The sequence below is a fragment of the Amphiura filiformis genome, chromosome 10, assembly GCF_039555335.1.
Source record: "Amphiura filiformis chromosome 10, Afil_fr2py, whole genome shotgun sequence".
Taxonomy (NCBI): Eukaryota; Metazoa; Echinodermata; class Ophiuroidea; order Amphilepidida; family Amphiuridae; genus Amphiura; species Amphiura filiformis.
Window position 1 is genome coordinate 5,860,807 of NC_092637.1, and position 13,925 is coordinate 5,874,731.

Here is a 13,925-nt window from a genome sequence, read left to right on the forward strand (position 1 = left end):
ACGATCATCGACTTCCGGTGTAAACACACTTCCTGGTTCGTTCTACTTCCGGGTTCAGGTTAACTTCGGGGGTAATTTTCGACTTTCTGATGAAAACATGATTGTACGGCAAGCTTATTTGGACAAAATAGCATGGAAATTTCATTTTTTTCTTTTTTGATGAATGTCGTAAAGTTTCGAAAAAGGACAATTTCTTTTGAAGTGTCGGATTTAACAGGTCTACTCACACAGGGACTGGCTGCATCAGTATTGTGAAAACCGACAGCGTACTCATAAAAATAATATACCATGTTCAGAAATGAAAAAAAACCTGGCAATTTATGTCACTTACCTAAAGTAAAGGCAATCTTCCCTTTGCTCAATGGCAATAAAATAATATCGGTTGTAAAGTTTGTCACATACTGAATGCATGCTAAGGCCAAAAAAAAAAGGTTTGTTTGTCCATAGAGGCTTATGAAACAGTTGGGTCGATAGGTCAGATTTTTTTTTACAGATATTGCACTTGAAACTGACAATTTGAAGACTGGTAAATAAGTCAAAACACACAGCACTTTACTGGTGTAACTCTTGAGATGGTTCTGCATGTTATACTATTCATTTTCTTTACATTTTCTTTCTTTAAATTTATACTAACCACTGTTTTACTAGCACATTCAACGTAAATTTAAACAAATTAAAAAAAAAAGACACGGTCGGGACCAGGGTACACAGTCGGTCGGACGTGGACAAACAAACAATTTTTTTTTGGCCTAATCAACTGCTCCCTTGTTTGAACTGGGGTTATTGAAACTAGGCGGTTACCCGTATTTGGCGGTTCTCGGCTGTCGCAATTACCTGGCTGATGGTGACTGTACTCACCAAGTTTTATGCCCATAAGACAGTTTTTACTAATTTGACCTCAGATGACCCCTTGTGACCTCAAAATGACCTTCCAAAATTTGGCTCTAAATGCTGACTGTACCCACCACATTTCATGCCCATATGACAGTTTTAGTAATTTGACCTTGGATGACCCCAAAATGACCATCCAAAAATTTGACTCTAAAAGTTGACTGTACCCACCAAGTTTCATGCGCATACATCATTTTTTACTAATTTGACCTCAGATGACCCCTGGGTGACCCGGATGACCCCAAAATGACTTACCTTTGCTCCTGGTTTACTTCGGTCCTCCAATCTTCCCAGCTCAGTTTGGTCCAGCTGAAATAGAGCCTCTGTCATTCAAATATTAACATAATTATTGGTAGGAGTTGCATGTATGGATGAGTTACAATAGATCAGTGGATCTCAACTCGTCGGCAGAGTGCAACACTATCGTAAGTGCAGTAGAATGCAATAGCTGCCATTTGCAACATTTCAATAAATTAACTTACTTTTCAACCAATAACAGTAGAAAAAACACCCAACTATATGTACAGGTGATATCTTGGGGCTAGCTTAGTGGCCATCAGGAAAGTATACAGAACAGCCACACTTTACAATGAACATGATGAGGGGATTTTGCTGCAAACAATAGGTGTTTTACAAAAGGCAGCTATTACATTCTACTGCACTTACGATAGTGTTGCACTCTGACGACGAACTGTATTTGCTTGCAGGCCACAGAGGGCCAAATCATATCAAAGATTTTTATTTGGGGGCCAAATACACTTAGTTTGCTATGTTTACTGTACATTTCAGAGCTGTTCAAGGGACAAACATACTGGTTAGCCGGATCTAGACAGCGGGCCACTTTGAGAACCCCTGCAATAGATCTAAAATACAGACTTTTTTAGAAGCTTGTGTTTACTGCATTGAATGTTCTTAAAAGAATTTCCTTTTCTTATAGAGCTAAGATCAAGCCTCGAAATAAGCAGGCACCCAGGAGCCATTTACCCAATGGTCATAACATTTTGGCCCCTGGTCCACACCAAAATCAAGTGAACCAGGCTCTACATTTAAACAAAAATTAGAGCCTGGTAGTTAAAGTGGTTTTTGTATTTAATGTGTACAATTAAAATGGAACTGACTCCCAGCTCTTTAAAAATGGCTCCTGGTTCACTAGATAATCACAGGTCCAAGAGCCGCTTTTTCCAAATGTGTGGCTCCTGGTCCAGATCTGCTTATTTCAAGGCTTGGCTAAGATTGTGGAGGAGGAAAACAAGTTCCTCGATAGGAAGGTAAAGCAGTCCATAGCCATCAGAGAGGAGAAACGAGTCAAGCTAAACAGAGATAGGGGCCAGGATCTTCTGAAAATTTATGAGTCTTCTAGAAACGCCTAAATCATCCAAGTGTGAAGAACACAGCCAGTCAGTACAGCCTGAGGATGGTAACAGTTAGTTACCGCAAATATTAGCAGGTACATATATTTATTTATTTGCCTTCAATTTCTATTGAAAGTTTTTTTAATTTTTTGGTTATATTTTTTTAATGATTCAACAAACTCTTACTTCTTAATTCTGGTGTATAAAGCAAAGATTGCAGCAAAGCATTCATATAACATGTTGCGCCTTGGTTCTGTATGCCAGCAAGACCGCACAGTAATCGTGGAGGTGGCAGTGAAGAATCGCTTGGTTTACAACCCTCTGGCGAGTTCTTGGTGGATGATGAGGTTGTTCCTACGTCACTCTCTTCGTTGAATAGCCCTTCCAACATAGTGGTGGGTGTCTGTACAAAGAAGTAGAGAAATAAACTGAGCTCAAAAAGAAACTTATATTTTTTCACAAGGTCATATCTTAAAATCCTGTCCATCAAATTGAACCAAAATTACACACAGATTTACTGGTACTCTACTCTTAACACATGTCAGTAACCACGCAGTTATCCAACTGACACAACAGCAAAATGCACTGACATGGGACAGCTTCCTGGACCACATTCACAGCCCAGCCCTGTTTCATGAAAAAAGTGTATGAAAAGCAGAAAGCAGCACCATTTTATCATCTTTGCAAGGATCTTGTGTGCATTCTCACAGATTTTTTGTCCTGGGTGCCAAATGTTGGGCTGTGAAAGTGAAGGAAGTCCAGGAAACTGTCCCATGACAGTGCATTTTGCTGTTGTGTCAGTTGGACAACTGCTTGGTTACTGACATGTGTTTTGAGTAGAGTATTACGGTAATCATGTGTGTAATTTTGGTTCATTTTGATTGACAGTATTTTAAGATATGACTTTGTGATTCACAAGTTGTAAAAAATTATAAGTTTCTTTTTGAGGCCAGTTTAGATAAAAATTTCATTCCATGAAGCGCTACTGAGTATACTTTAAAAGTCTCATAACCAAAAACACTTTGGACAGCACCATGAGAAAAGAAAAGAACGAAAATCAGGATTGTCAGTTTATGATTCTTTAAATATGTTGAGTACCGTGAGAGTAGAGTCCGAAGTTTTCCGCTTTCCGCTTTATGGAAACAAATCACGGAATCGGAGGTACAACACGGAAATTTTTTGTATGATTGTTAAAAGATATGAGAAATAAATGTTCAAAACAATCATGAGAATTGTGTGTGTCAATTTTTATGATACAAATACTGCTTATAATACCGAAACAAAGGTATATTACCAAGGCATGAACCCCCTATATCCCTCCAAACATTGTAACAGTCGGCCTATTATCGTGAGAATATATTGATCGCGACATTGAACGCTTTATTGTAATATCATTATACATTTTAAGCTTTATTCATGATACACAGATTTACAAATTGTACAACACGGATTACAAGACGGAAAATGGATTTTAGAAAACGGTAAACTTTGGACTCTACCGCACAGTGTCAACACCCTGTATTATAAATACTTTTTTCCATACAGCTCAATACTCCGTTGAAATCAATATTCTATTATTGACACAGATAAAGAAAGGTTACATATGCATTGTGTTATAGAACGTGCACCTGGATGGGCTAAACGCGTTCCTATAGTATAAATGTCATTCTCAAAATTAAATATATCTCAATTTTTACATTGGATTTCAAATTTTTTACATTAAAAATGCAGTAAAAGATATCCACAGCAAGCTGCAAGGCCCCGCTAATTAGTGTACTGATTTTCGAGTGAGTGTACTGGAAACAAAAAACTCTGGTTTTACCTGAAAACCTTGTAATAGAAACATCATATGGGATACTAGAGCATACACAAATCGTAATAATGTGTAGAATATAGAAACGCTGTGGTATCTCATATGATAGTCACGGTATGCTTAGCCTGAGTCGCTCGGCCTATCTCGAACAAAATCGCGATGCGTAGCTGTTAAAAAACGAGAGGATTCGCTGTACTATCACAGCAATTTTTAACACGAAGATATAGGGATGATGACGATGTGTACCGTAGAGTAAATAAAAAATGGTTGGAAAAAAATTGAAAATAGTTTAATTGTTACAATACATTTCTGTGACACAAAGTTTAGTCAACACACAGCACTGATAAGCTGATTTATCACTGCCGAGAAATATCTCAATGACAAGTGGTTGATTCCTGTTCCAGGTCAGGTCATTTCCAAGGGCTTAGATGTGGTGGTAAAGAGTTCCAGTCACAGATTGCTTTTGGTACTTGAGTTGCAAATGAGTTCTTGTACTTTGTAGCAATCTTTATTGGCTGATATTCAGTAGAATATGAATCGGGATGATGATGGCACGACTGGTGCTGGATCATAGGCTGCAAAAGATGAGCAGCAGGGTTCGATTTAACTTGTGTCGTGGAGCAAAATGCTCCCCATTTTGGACACCCTGCTACACAAATTTCAGCTAGTATCTAGCAATTATTTACAATGTAAACATATGCTAATATTAATATACGGTCCACAACTTATAAGTTCCCCCCTAATACTTTTGACAATAATTCCAAAAATATTTTACAAAATGTAAAAATGTAAAAAGATATGTACAGCCCTATTAGTTTTACACATGTGGACCAATTTATAGCGTCACACGTCATTGCGTTCAGTCACAATGGTTAATTGTGTAAGAAAAGAGGCCGTTTTTAAAGTTACATCTGAGTCCATAGCAGTCAGGTTTTCTTTATCAAACACATGAATAGACCTGGTCTACTGTATTGTTTGTGAGCTGACTCCTATGGACTCAGATGCAACTTTTAACACCGTTTAAAACGGTCTCTTTTACAATGAACCATTGTGACTGAACGCAATGATGTGTGACGCTACAATTTGGTCAATATGTGTAAAACAAATACGGCTACTCATAGTACGTTTTCCCAGGGTTGGATTTTGTCAAATATTTTTCGATTTATTTTAAAAAGTATTTAGGGGGAACTTATAAGTTGTGTACCCTATATAAGAACATCACCTAAATAAGGTTTTCGCTAAAAAATTTCTACACATTTTTCAAAGTTAATCGAACCCTGATGGACAGGGACAGGTCACAGAGTCTTGCTTTGTATTGAAATACATGTACGCTGAGTCTTCTTGCTTTCCTCCTGGTACTGAGTGGTTCAAATCCAAGGTCTTTGACCATCTGAGATGCAGAGAGCCCCAGATGCAGTCATTAAGAATGAAACATGCTGCTCTTTTTTGCACTCTTTCCAACTGGTCTCCGTTTGGTTTTTTTGTACATTACACGGGTCCCAGACGGATGAGGAGTATTAAATAACTTGTTCAGTGAATTGATTGACAAGGCGGTAGAAGAAGCACACTCTCCAACTGTTCTTGTTGGATTATAATCTCCCAATCGATCCTACGATTGTTGATCAATAATCGTAGTAGTGACGCTGCACGGAGCATGTGTCTATTAATAGTTCACGGAGCATGTGTCTATTAATAGTTCACGGAGCATGTGCTATGCGTGTGTCCACACATGAGTATCAATGTTAGAAAGCAGAGACCATCTAAAGGATACTTTGCACACAGCGATATTTGCTCTCTATAAAACATGAGAACCCGAGTAAAATGCAAACTTAGAAATGTGGGTACAGGGTCTACCAAAGCAAACAATAATGAACGAATAAGTAAGTAAGTACAAATTTAAGTAAGTAAAGTATTAGAAAGAAAGAAAGAGAGAAAGAAAGAAAGAAAGAAAGAAAGAAAGAAAGAAAGAAAAGAAAGAAAGAAAGAAAGAAAGAAAGAAAGAAAGAAAGAAAGAAAGAAAGAAAGAAAAAAAAAGTAAGAAAGAAGAAAGAAAGAAAGAAAGAAAGAAAGAAAGAAAGAAAGAAAGAAAGAAAGAAAGAAAGAAAGAAAAAAAGAAAGAAAGAAAAAAAGAAAGAAAAAAAGAAAGAAAAAAAGAAAAAAAAAGAAAGAAAGAAAGAAAGAAAGAAAGAAAGAAAGAAAGAAAGAAAGAAAGAAAGAAAGAAAGAAAGAAAAAATAATAAATAAATAAATAAATAAATAAACGGACTTTTAATAACTTTTATTAAAATAACTCGAGACTCAATCAGTTATCAGTTATAATTTGATAAAATGTTTTAATAAAGTATTATTAAAATAAATACAAAATAATTATAAATTCACGCATGTGTGAAGCGGCAGGACGGCAGTGTCACTGTAGTATAAGTCCATGACGTCACGGTCATACGGTCGATTGCGATCTATTGATTACCTGTCGTGTCGGTCAGGCAATCCGTTACTACATCGATAATTTGATCCAGGGTGATTGAGTCATATTAATAATCAGTGGGAGAATGTGTTTCTTCTACCGCCTTGTATTGATTGCATGAGTAAAGAACTGCGTTTGCATCACTACTACATTTTGTATGCATTACTAGATTTTGCGGTTCTCGGATTGGGTGGTTCTAGTGATAGGACTAGCTCTATTACCCAAGTTTTTTCTATTCAAATGTTAACTATGGAAAAAATCATTTGCACCCCGGAAATAGTCATTTGCACCCTGGAAATAGTCATGTTCTGCTGTAATAGGCACGTGTGCCGTATTGTGTTGAAAATAGGCCTATTGATCCGATGAGATGCACCTGCACGATTAGCCACACTGTAATGCTTTCACTGTGCCCGTCGGTACTCCGCGTTAGTGAGCCGTGCGCTATCAGAGGGACGAACGGACGGACACGCCATGATTAGTATTATGATAGGCTAGCAGTCACTTGTGTTTGGGCACAGATACATGTATCATTCCTTTCGTGTTGTTCAATTTACTGTATGGAAACATATTGTTGTACAGTGGAAACTCATTAACACGAAGTTGTGCGGAATTCATATTTTCTGCTTCTGCTTAAATACTTTCCAACACCCCAGGTGGGTTCAAACGAAAAGGAAAATCTAGTGTGTGCGCACTAGTGGACAGTTTAGTTGCTTTTAAGGAAGTGGTCTTGGATGCTTTGCTTGAATTGAAGTGAGTCTGTTTGTTGCGTTAATGTTGCTGGTAGATTGTTCCACTCATTTATTGTTCTGGGGTAATAGGAGTACTTGAAGACGTCCTTGCTGACTTGTAATTCTTGCTCAAGGAAACCTTCATAAATATGTTGTCTATACTTCCATGACTTCACTTGACCCAAATATATGATTTTTTTTTGGTGATGAGAGACTCGCACATGGAATTTCAGAGGGATTTTGATAACAGTTCCATTAAAAAAAGCAGGGGGGGCCGGCCAAGATTGACTGAATTTTGACGTCGTCATTGGTTTTACACGTAAACACAAAAATATCTCAAATAATTCCAAAAGTTTATGCATGTTATCAAGCAATATTTTATCAGTCTAAATCCGTTGAGGTTCGACAATGAACCTCATTATATTGTAAGTACTGTTTTTTTGAATTTTTTGTATGAATAACGCACAATATGTTACGATATATACTGAAAATTTCCACCATGTGTATCAATGCGATTACGTGGTGTAGTGGTTACGAGTCTCCTCTCCCACGCAGAGGGTCCCGAGATCGATTCCCATCCCAGGCAATGACTAAAATAATTTTCTTCTTCTTTTTTCTTTGAATCTAAAATTATCTATTTTCATGTGAAAATGTATACATACACGCACCACCAATGGATACAATGACAACGTATGGAGAAATATATTTTTGTAAACAATTTGAGGTCAGTATGAAATTGATATTTTGTACAATTTGTACAGCTATCGAATCTACCCTATCACAAGCAAACGTACCTGTATGTAAAAAGTGCCCTTAAATACTGGACATCGCCAATATATTTATGACAAATTTGTGTCCAGAACACGAAAAGTGTCCAGACCTCACGCTTGCTCTCTCGGCTACAACAATGGCGTAATCCATGTATTCCAGCGGTTCAAGCATAGCTATGAATAATTAAGCAGTATGACGTATTTACCAACTCTGATGATGCGTAATGACCTGACCTTGTCATACCGATGAGTTACATAGGGTTGATCCACCAGTCACCTTACTGCTTACGCACGGTCATTTTATTCCGCCATGTTTATTGTTTCGAGATCGGGGCCAAGAAACTTAGGCTACACAACGTGCACAGCTCTGACAATTTCCCACAATGCCTTGCGCATTTCCAGAAGAAGGCCTGGCGATTTCCCACATTTCCGTAAAATTGTAAACAACGCCTGACGCTTCGATAGGGAAAATGGAGATACCGAAGTCGCATTTTACATCAAACAGCTGCAAGAGTAAAACGTTCTGAAGGATCGGTAATGATTAACAGCTGGTCTGCTATATTTGAAGTGCATATTGAAGTTTGTAAGTTTGTGACTTCGTATATTTAATGCAATTGATATTATAGGAAGCTTAAATTGGCAGGCTCTCGTGCCGCTGTCTCTGTCTCTTACGCGTATATGGGGCGTTCAGGGTAAGTCATACTGAAGTATGACTTACCCACACAGGGTATAATGTATACATTGCACTGGGAAATACATTTTGTGCATTTTTTTCTGTAATGGGGCCACCCGCCCAATAGGTGACCCCGGAGTGACGTCACAAGCCGTTGACCTCCGTTGACAACAAATCCGATTCAGAAGTCAAATTTATAGTTTTCTGTGGTTTGTCCCTTTTCAAATCGGCCAAAATACTACCATTTCTAAAACTTCTCGACATGGGGCCTCCAGCCAACAACAAAAATAAAGACTCTCCTCTACATGTTCATGTGTTCAGCTTCACATAAAATGCAATTTTCGCAAGGTATTTAACCTTTATTTTACCGAAATCGGCCGAGAAATTTGCTCGATTCAAGGTCAAAACAGAACGTAAACAACCGAATGAGCTCTGCTACAAGTCTTCAAGTAGTCGCTCAGCTTGCACGATCTATTGTGGGTTGAAAAGCGTAAGTGTAGCCGACTGTAGCGTCATGTAAAATAAGTACCCGGATGACCGGGTGACCTATAGAGCTAAAAACGCATCTTGGCTCGGCCGGGGAAAAAATAATTGCATCCAACGTGCGCGCAGGTAGTGTTGCCGTCATGATATTGTCTGTTTTGTTTACGCTTTTGGCTGTTGCCACATTGAATAATGTCGTCCATCATCGTCTGAAAAAAAGGTGCTATCGTCATGAGACTAAGATCTAGAAACACCATCGAAATGCTTTTTTTGGGAATTTTGCTAGCTGAATCTTTTTTGATGAAAGTCAATCTTTGACAAGATGTAACTTTGCTACGGAAAGTGCTATGAAAAAAAGGTTTTCAGTTTTGGCTTTCTTTACTCAAAGGGCTTTAATTTGATATATAAAATGATGCAGTTTGATGGCAAATTTTAATTCACTTGGCATACCTAATAAATAAATCTGAGAAAGTGAAATAACTTTTTAAGCTTACTGAATGACTGAACGCAAAATACAAACCACATTATCTATGGAGAATAAAGCAAAGACATTTACTGAAGCACCACATATCAAACAAATACAAAGTCAAAATCGTTCTGCTTACCCTAATGACTTAGTCACACCACGAAAAACGAGTTAAAACTTCAATAGTTTGTGATGTGTTTTCACATTCGTGTCGCAACATTGGTCATGGAAGTCGCCATTGACCTTATCCATGTATTCCAGCCGTTCAAGGTAACTATGAATAATTAAGCAGATGACGTATTTACCAACTCTGAGGACATGGTGTTTCGTCTGTTTTGACGAATCCCGGGGGGGCGGGGTGTCACTCCCATTGTGGTCTGTAGGGAAGGTGGGGCATAACGGACCCCCGGGGCAAAACGGAACCACATGGAAAAACAGGCCTTGGCAATACTGCCGTCTATGCAAATTATATTGAGGAACACAAGTGGTGACATCCCGCTATCTCTAAGGTTCGCTATCACTAACGTATAAAGTACCGGTATATGGAGATCAGAATCCCGCTATCTCTAATAGAGAAAAGGGTTCGCTATACCTAAAAAAAGGTCCGCTACTTCTAAGGTTCGATATCACTAATTTAGAATAAGGTTCGCTAGTTCTAAGGTCTGATATCACTTATTTAAAATATTAAGCGCTATCACTAATTTAATTTAAAATAAGGTTCGCTATCACTAATTTTGAATAAGGTCCGCTATCACTAATTTATTGAAGGTTCGCTATCTCTAAGGTTCGTTATCACTAATTGCAATAAAGGTCCGCTATACCTAAGGTTCGCTATCACTAATTTTGTTTAGGGTTCGCTATCCCTAATTAATTAAGGTTCGCTATATCTAAGGTTCGCTATCACTAATTTTGATTAGGGGTGGTGCAATAATTATGTGTACCCCCGGGGTGAATTATAGGGGGGCAAAGATTTTTGGCAGGCCAAAAGGGGGGCAAGCATTTTTGGCAGGTCGAAAGGGGGTCAAGCGATTTTGGCAGGTCGAAAGGGGGGGCAAGCAATTTTGGCACAGATATTTTGGGCACCGTTTCTATATTACGCCCTAAATAGGAAAACGTTACGAACACGTTCAAATATGCAAAATTTCCTGCTCGCTGCGCTCGCATTATATGTTAAGACAATTTAAGGTTTTAAATTCAGGTTCCCAAAAATCTTGCATGTGTAAGGGGGGGGGGGCAAATATTTTTTGGCACATCAAAAGGGGGGGCAAAGGTTTTTTGGCCCGTCGAAAGGGGGGGGGCAAAGATTTTTGGCACGACCAAGGGGGGGGCAATCGATTTTGGCAGACCATTTTGAGAATTCACCCCCGTACACATAATTATTGCACCACCCCTTAGGATGCGCTATACCTAAGGTTCGTTATCACTAATTTTATATAAGGTCCACTATCTCTAATTTTAAATTAGGCCTAGGTCCGCTATCTCTAATTTTAAAAAAGGTCCGCTATCTCTAATTTAAAAAAGGTCCGCTATCTCTAATTTTAAATAAGGTCCGATATCTCTACTTTCAAATAAGGTCCGCTATCTATACCTTATTTATAATTAGAGATAGCGAACCTTATTTAAAATTAGAGATAGCGAACCTTATTTAAAATTAGAGATAGCGAACCTTATTATAAATTAGAGATAGCGAACCTTGTTTGAAATTAGAGATAGCGAACCTTATTTGAAATTAGTGATAGCGAACCTTAGAGATAGCGAACCTTAGAGATAGCGGACCTTATTTGAAATTAGAGATAGCGAACCTTAGGGATACCGGGATTGTTAAAATTAGAGATAGCGGACCTTATTTTAAATTAGTGATAGCGAACCTTAGAGATAGCGAACCTTTAATAAATTAGTGATAGCGGACCTTATTTAAAATTAGAGATAGCGAACCTTATTTAAAATTAGTGATATCGAACCTTAGGAAAACCGAACCTTTTTCAATATTAGTGATATCGAACCTTAGGTATAGTGGACCTTTTTCGTAATTAGTGATAACGAACCTTAGGGATAGCGAACCTTAGAGATAGCGGTCCTTAGAGATAGCGAACCGTAACCACACAAGTATGGCTACGAGGATTTACAACAAAAATTTATCTGAAACAATCCACTGACATTCGAGCAAGATCGAGTCAACAATTTACTACCCGTCTGGTGTAAGATATGTAGATGTTTAATGTGCTGAAATTTTACTTCATTAATATCGGATTCCAAAATTATTGTGTATAGGCCTATTTTAAACACAAAGGTACTAGCTTTGAGCTATATGTACTGCATGGCCTGTATGCTACGATGTATTATGCATGCAACCTACTTCTAAAAAATCGGGTATGGGGCAAAACGGACCCCTATAGGTGTGGGGCATAACGGAACAGGGTTCCGTTATGCCCCGGGCGTTTTGTCCCACAGATGGGTTTCGTTTTGCCCCAATGGGACATAACACGTCTTCACTCAAGGAAATGTAGACGTTATCTAGGGGCCTAGCTACTCGAGTATGGTAAACACTTCGCTGAAACATAGACATGTAACTAGACCTACTACCTACTCACTCCACAGAGATGGTAGGCCCACTTAATATTGTAACTGAATAGGCCTATAGGCCTACATAATACCGATGGAACAACTGATATAAGTTTGCACCCAGGGTGTCGTTTTGCCCCATAGGGGGTTCCGTTTTGCCCCAATAGTGGGGCAAAACGGATTTTTTTTGTTGAAAATATTTCTTCATTTTTATAAAAAATTGTAAGATTCAAGTTATATTGGTTAATGGTATATTAAAGGTATACAAACTTCAACTGAATTATAGCACATTGGTGACACGTAAGATATGTAGGCCTATATTATAGGGGCAAGGACTACAACTACTGTACTGAAAATTCAGTAACTCAGAGCAAGTAGTTCATTATCGCGAATGGTGTAGGGGAAGTAATATGACTAAAAATTTTTAGTCATATTACTTATGGTGACGTCACAGAGCATCCTCAAAGTTAAGTGTTCCGTTATGCCCCACCTTCGCTGCTGTCAATTTTGCTCGGTCTTTTACACACGAAAATATTGTCACGGTAACTTCCATCTCTTCCAAATTCTCGTCTTACTCCTCCAGAAAAACATACAAAAGTAATATTAAGTAAGAATGCAATTCGATAGGTCTGAGGTGCTCTCATGTCCCACAAAAAATACTGTCGAAAAGCAATAAACGCTCATTTTAGATCCCTTAAGGCACAACATTGTCCAGGGGTGTAGCACCCCCTTAAAAAAATATAATAACAATTAAACTTTATACTACAGTGGAAACCCAGATTGGAAAAAATGGGGATGATGGTAATCAATCAACTTGCCGACAATGTAGAGGACTTCAATGCGCGTGTTTATAGAGGATGTAAATGGAAAGATTATACTGCAAAAACGTTTAAAGTACTGTAACGGGATTTCCCCCCTATAAATAGCTTGTTTTTCCATTATTTTGCAAGCCAAATAATCACGTGTTTCGCGGCTACATCAAGGTATTTCTGTTGTATACAACCCCTGCTTGTGTACGGTACTTCAGTTACTTTTAGAAGTTCTGCATTGTATTCAACGCGTACTGGTAACGTTGTAAGCTGTTGTACAGGAAGCGGCATCGCCTTTGTGAAGATTTAGCAATCGCGGACGCTGATTGGTTAAAAGTCAGCTGATCCAAACTTTGGCGTGGGTCTTCAGGTGCGCGATTTTAGAAACTTGTCAGACGGAGACCAGAGACTGATTTAGGCAGACCAAGACCAAGACTGATTCAGGAGACGAGCAGACCGATCCGTGATGTGAGACTGACGACGACGTGGGCAGACCGTGTTACGTGATGGATAGGCGAGTAGAAAGCGACGAGAGAAGACAAATGGACAGATAATATTACTTTTGTATGTTTTTCTGGAGGAGTAAGACGAGAATTTGGAAGAGATGGAAGTTACCGTGACAATATTTTCGTGTGTAAAAGACCGAGCAAAATTGATAGCAGCGAATGGACGATACAATTTACCCAGTTGACGAGTTGTAATTGTGACGACATTTTACTTCGTAGTATGCTGAGAAATGGGGAAAGATTCGCATTTTAATTTATTTGAGTGGATATTATCGCCTGGATTGGAGTTATATCTTCAATGGAGTTTTGGCAACTCATGACGCAATGGACATGGTATTTTAACGAAGTGATTTAGCGAAGACGCCATTTTCTTCCAGCGCATGTATTTCTGCAATGGACATTTCGCAA

At 38.4% G+C, this 13,925-nt stretch overlaps 1 protein-coding gene across 1 annotated transcript in view; it reads right to left on the reverse strand.

The window, feature by feature from the left end:
* The window catches only part of LOC140163335 (ubiquitin carboxyl-terminal hydrolase 40-like), a 64,165-nt gene extending 54,272 nt beyond the window's left edge, over nt 1-9,893 (reverse strand). The window contains exons 1-3 of the mRNA XM_072186733.1: nt 9,780-9,893; nt 2,430-2,646; nt 1,147-1,214 (exon numbers count right to left, since the gene is read on the reverse strand). Of these exons, the coding sequence (XP_072042834.1) occupies nt 1,147-1,214; nt 2,430-2,634 (273 nt within the window). The 5' untranslated portion in view covers nt 2,635-2,646; nt 9,780-9,893. The remainder of the gene's footprint in view (nt 1-1,146; nt 1,215-2,429; nt 2,647-9,779) is intronic.
* Nucleotides 9,894-13,925: the final 4,032 nt, after the last annotated feature.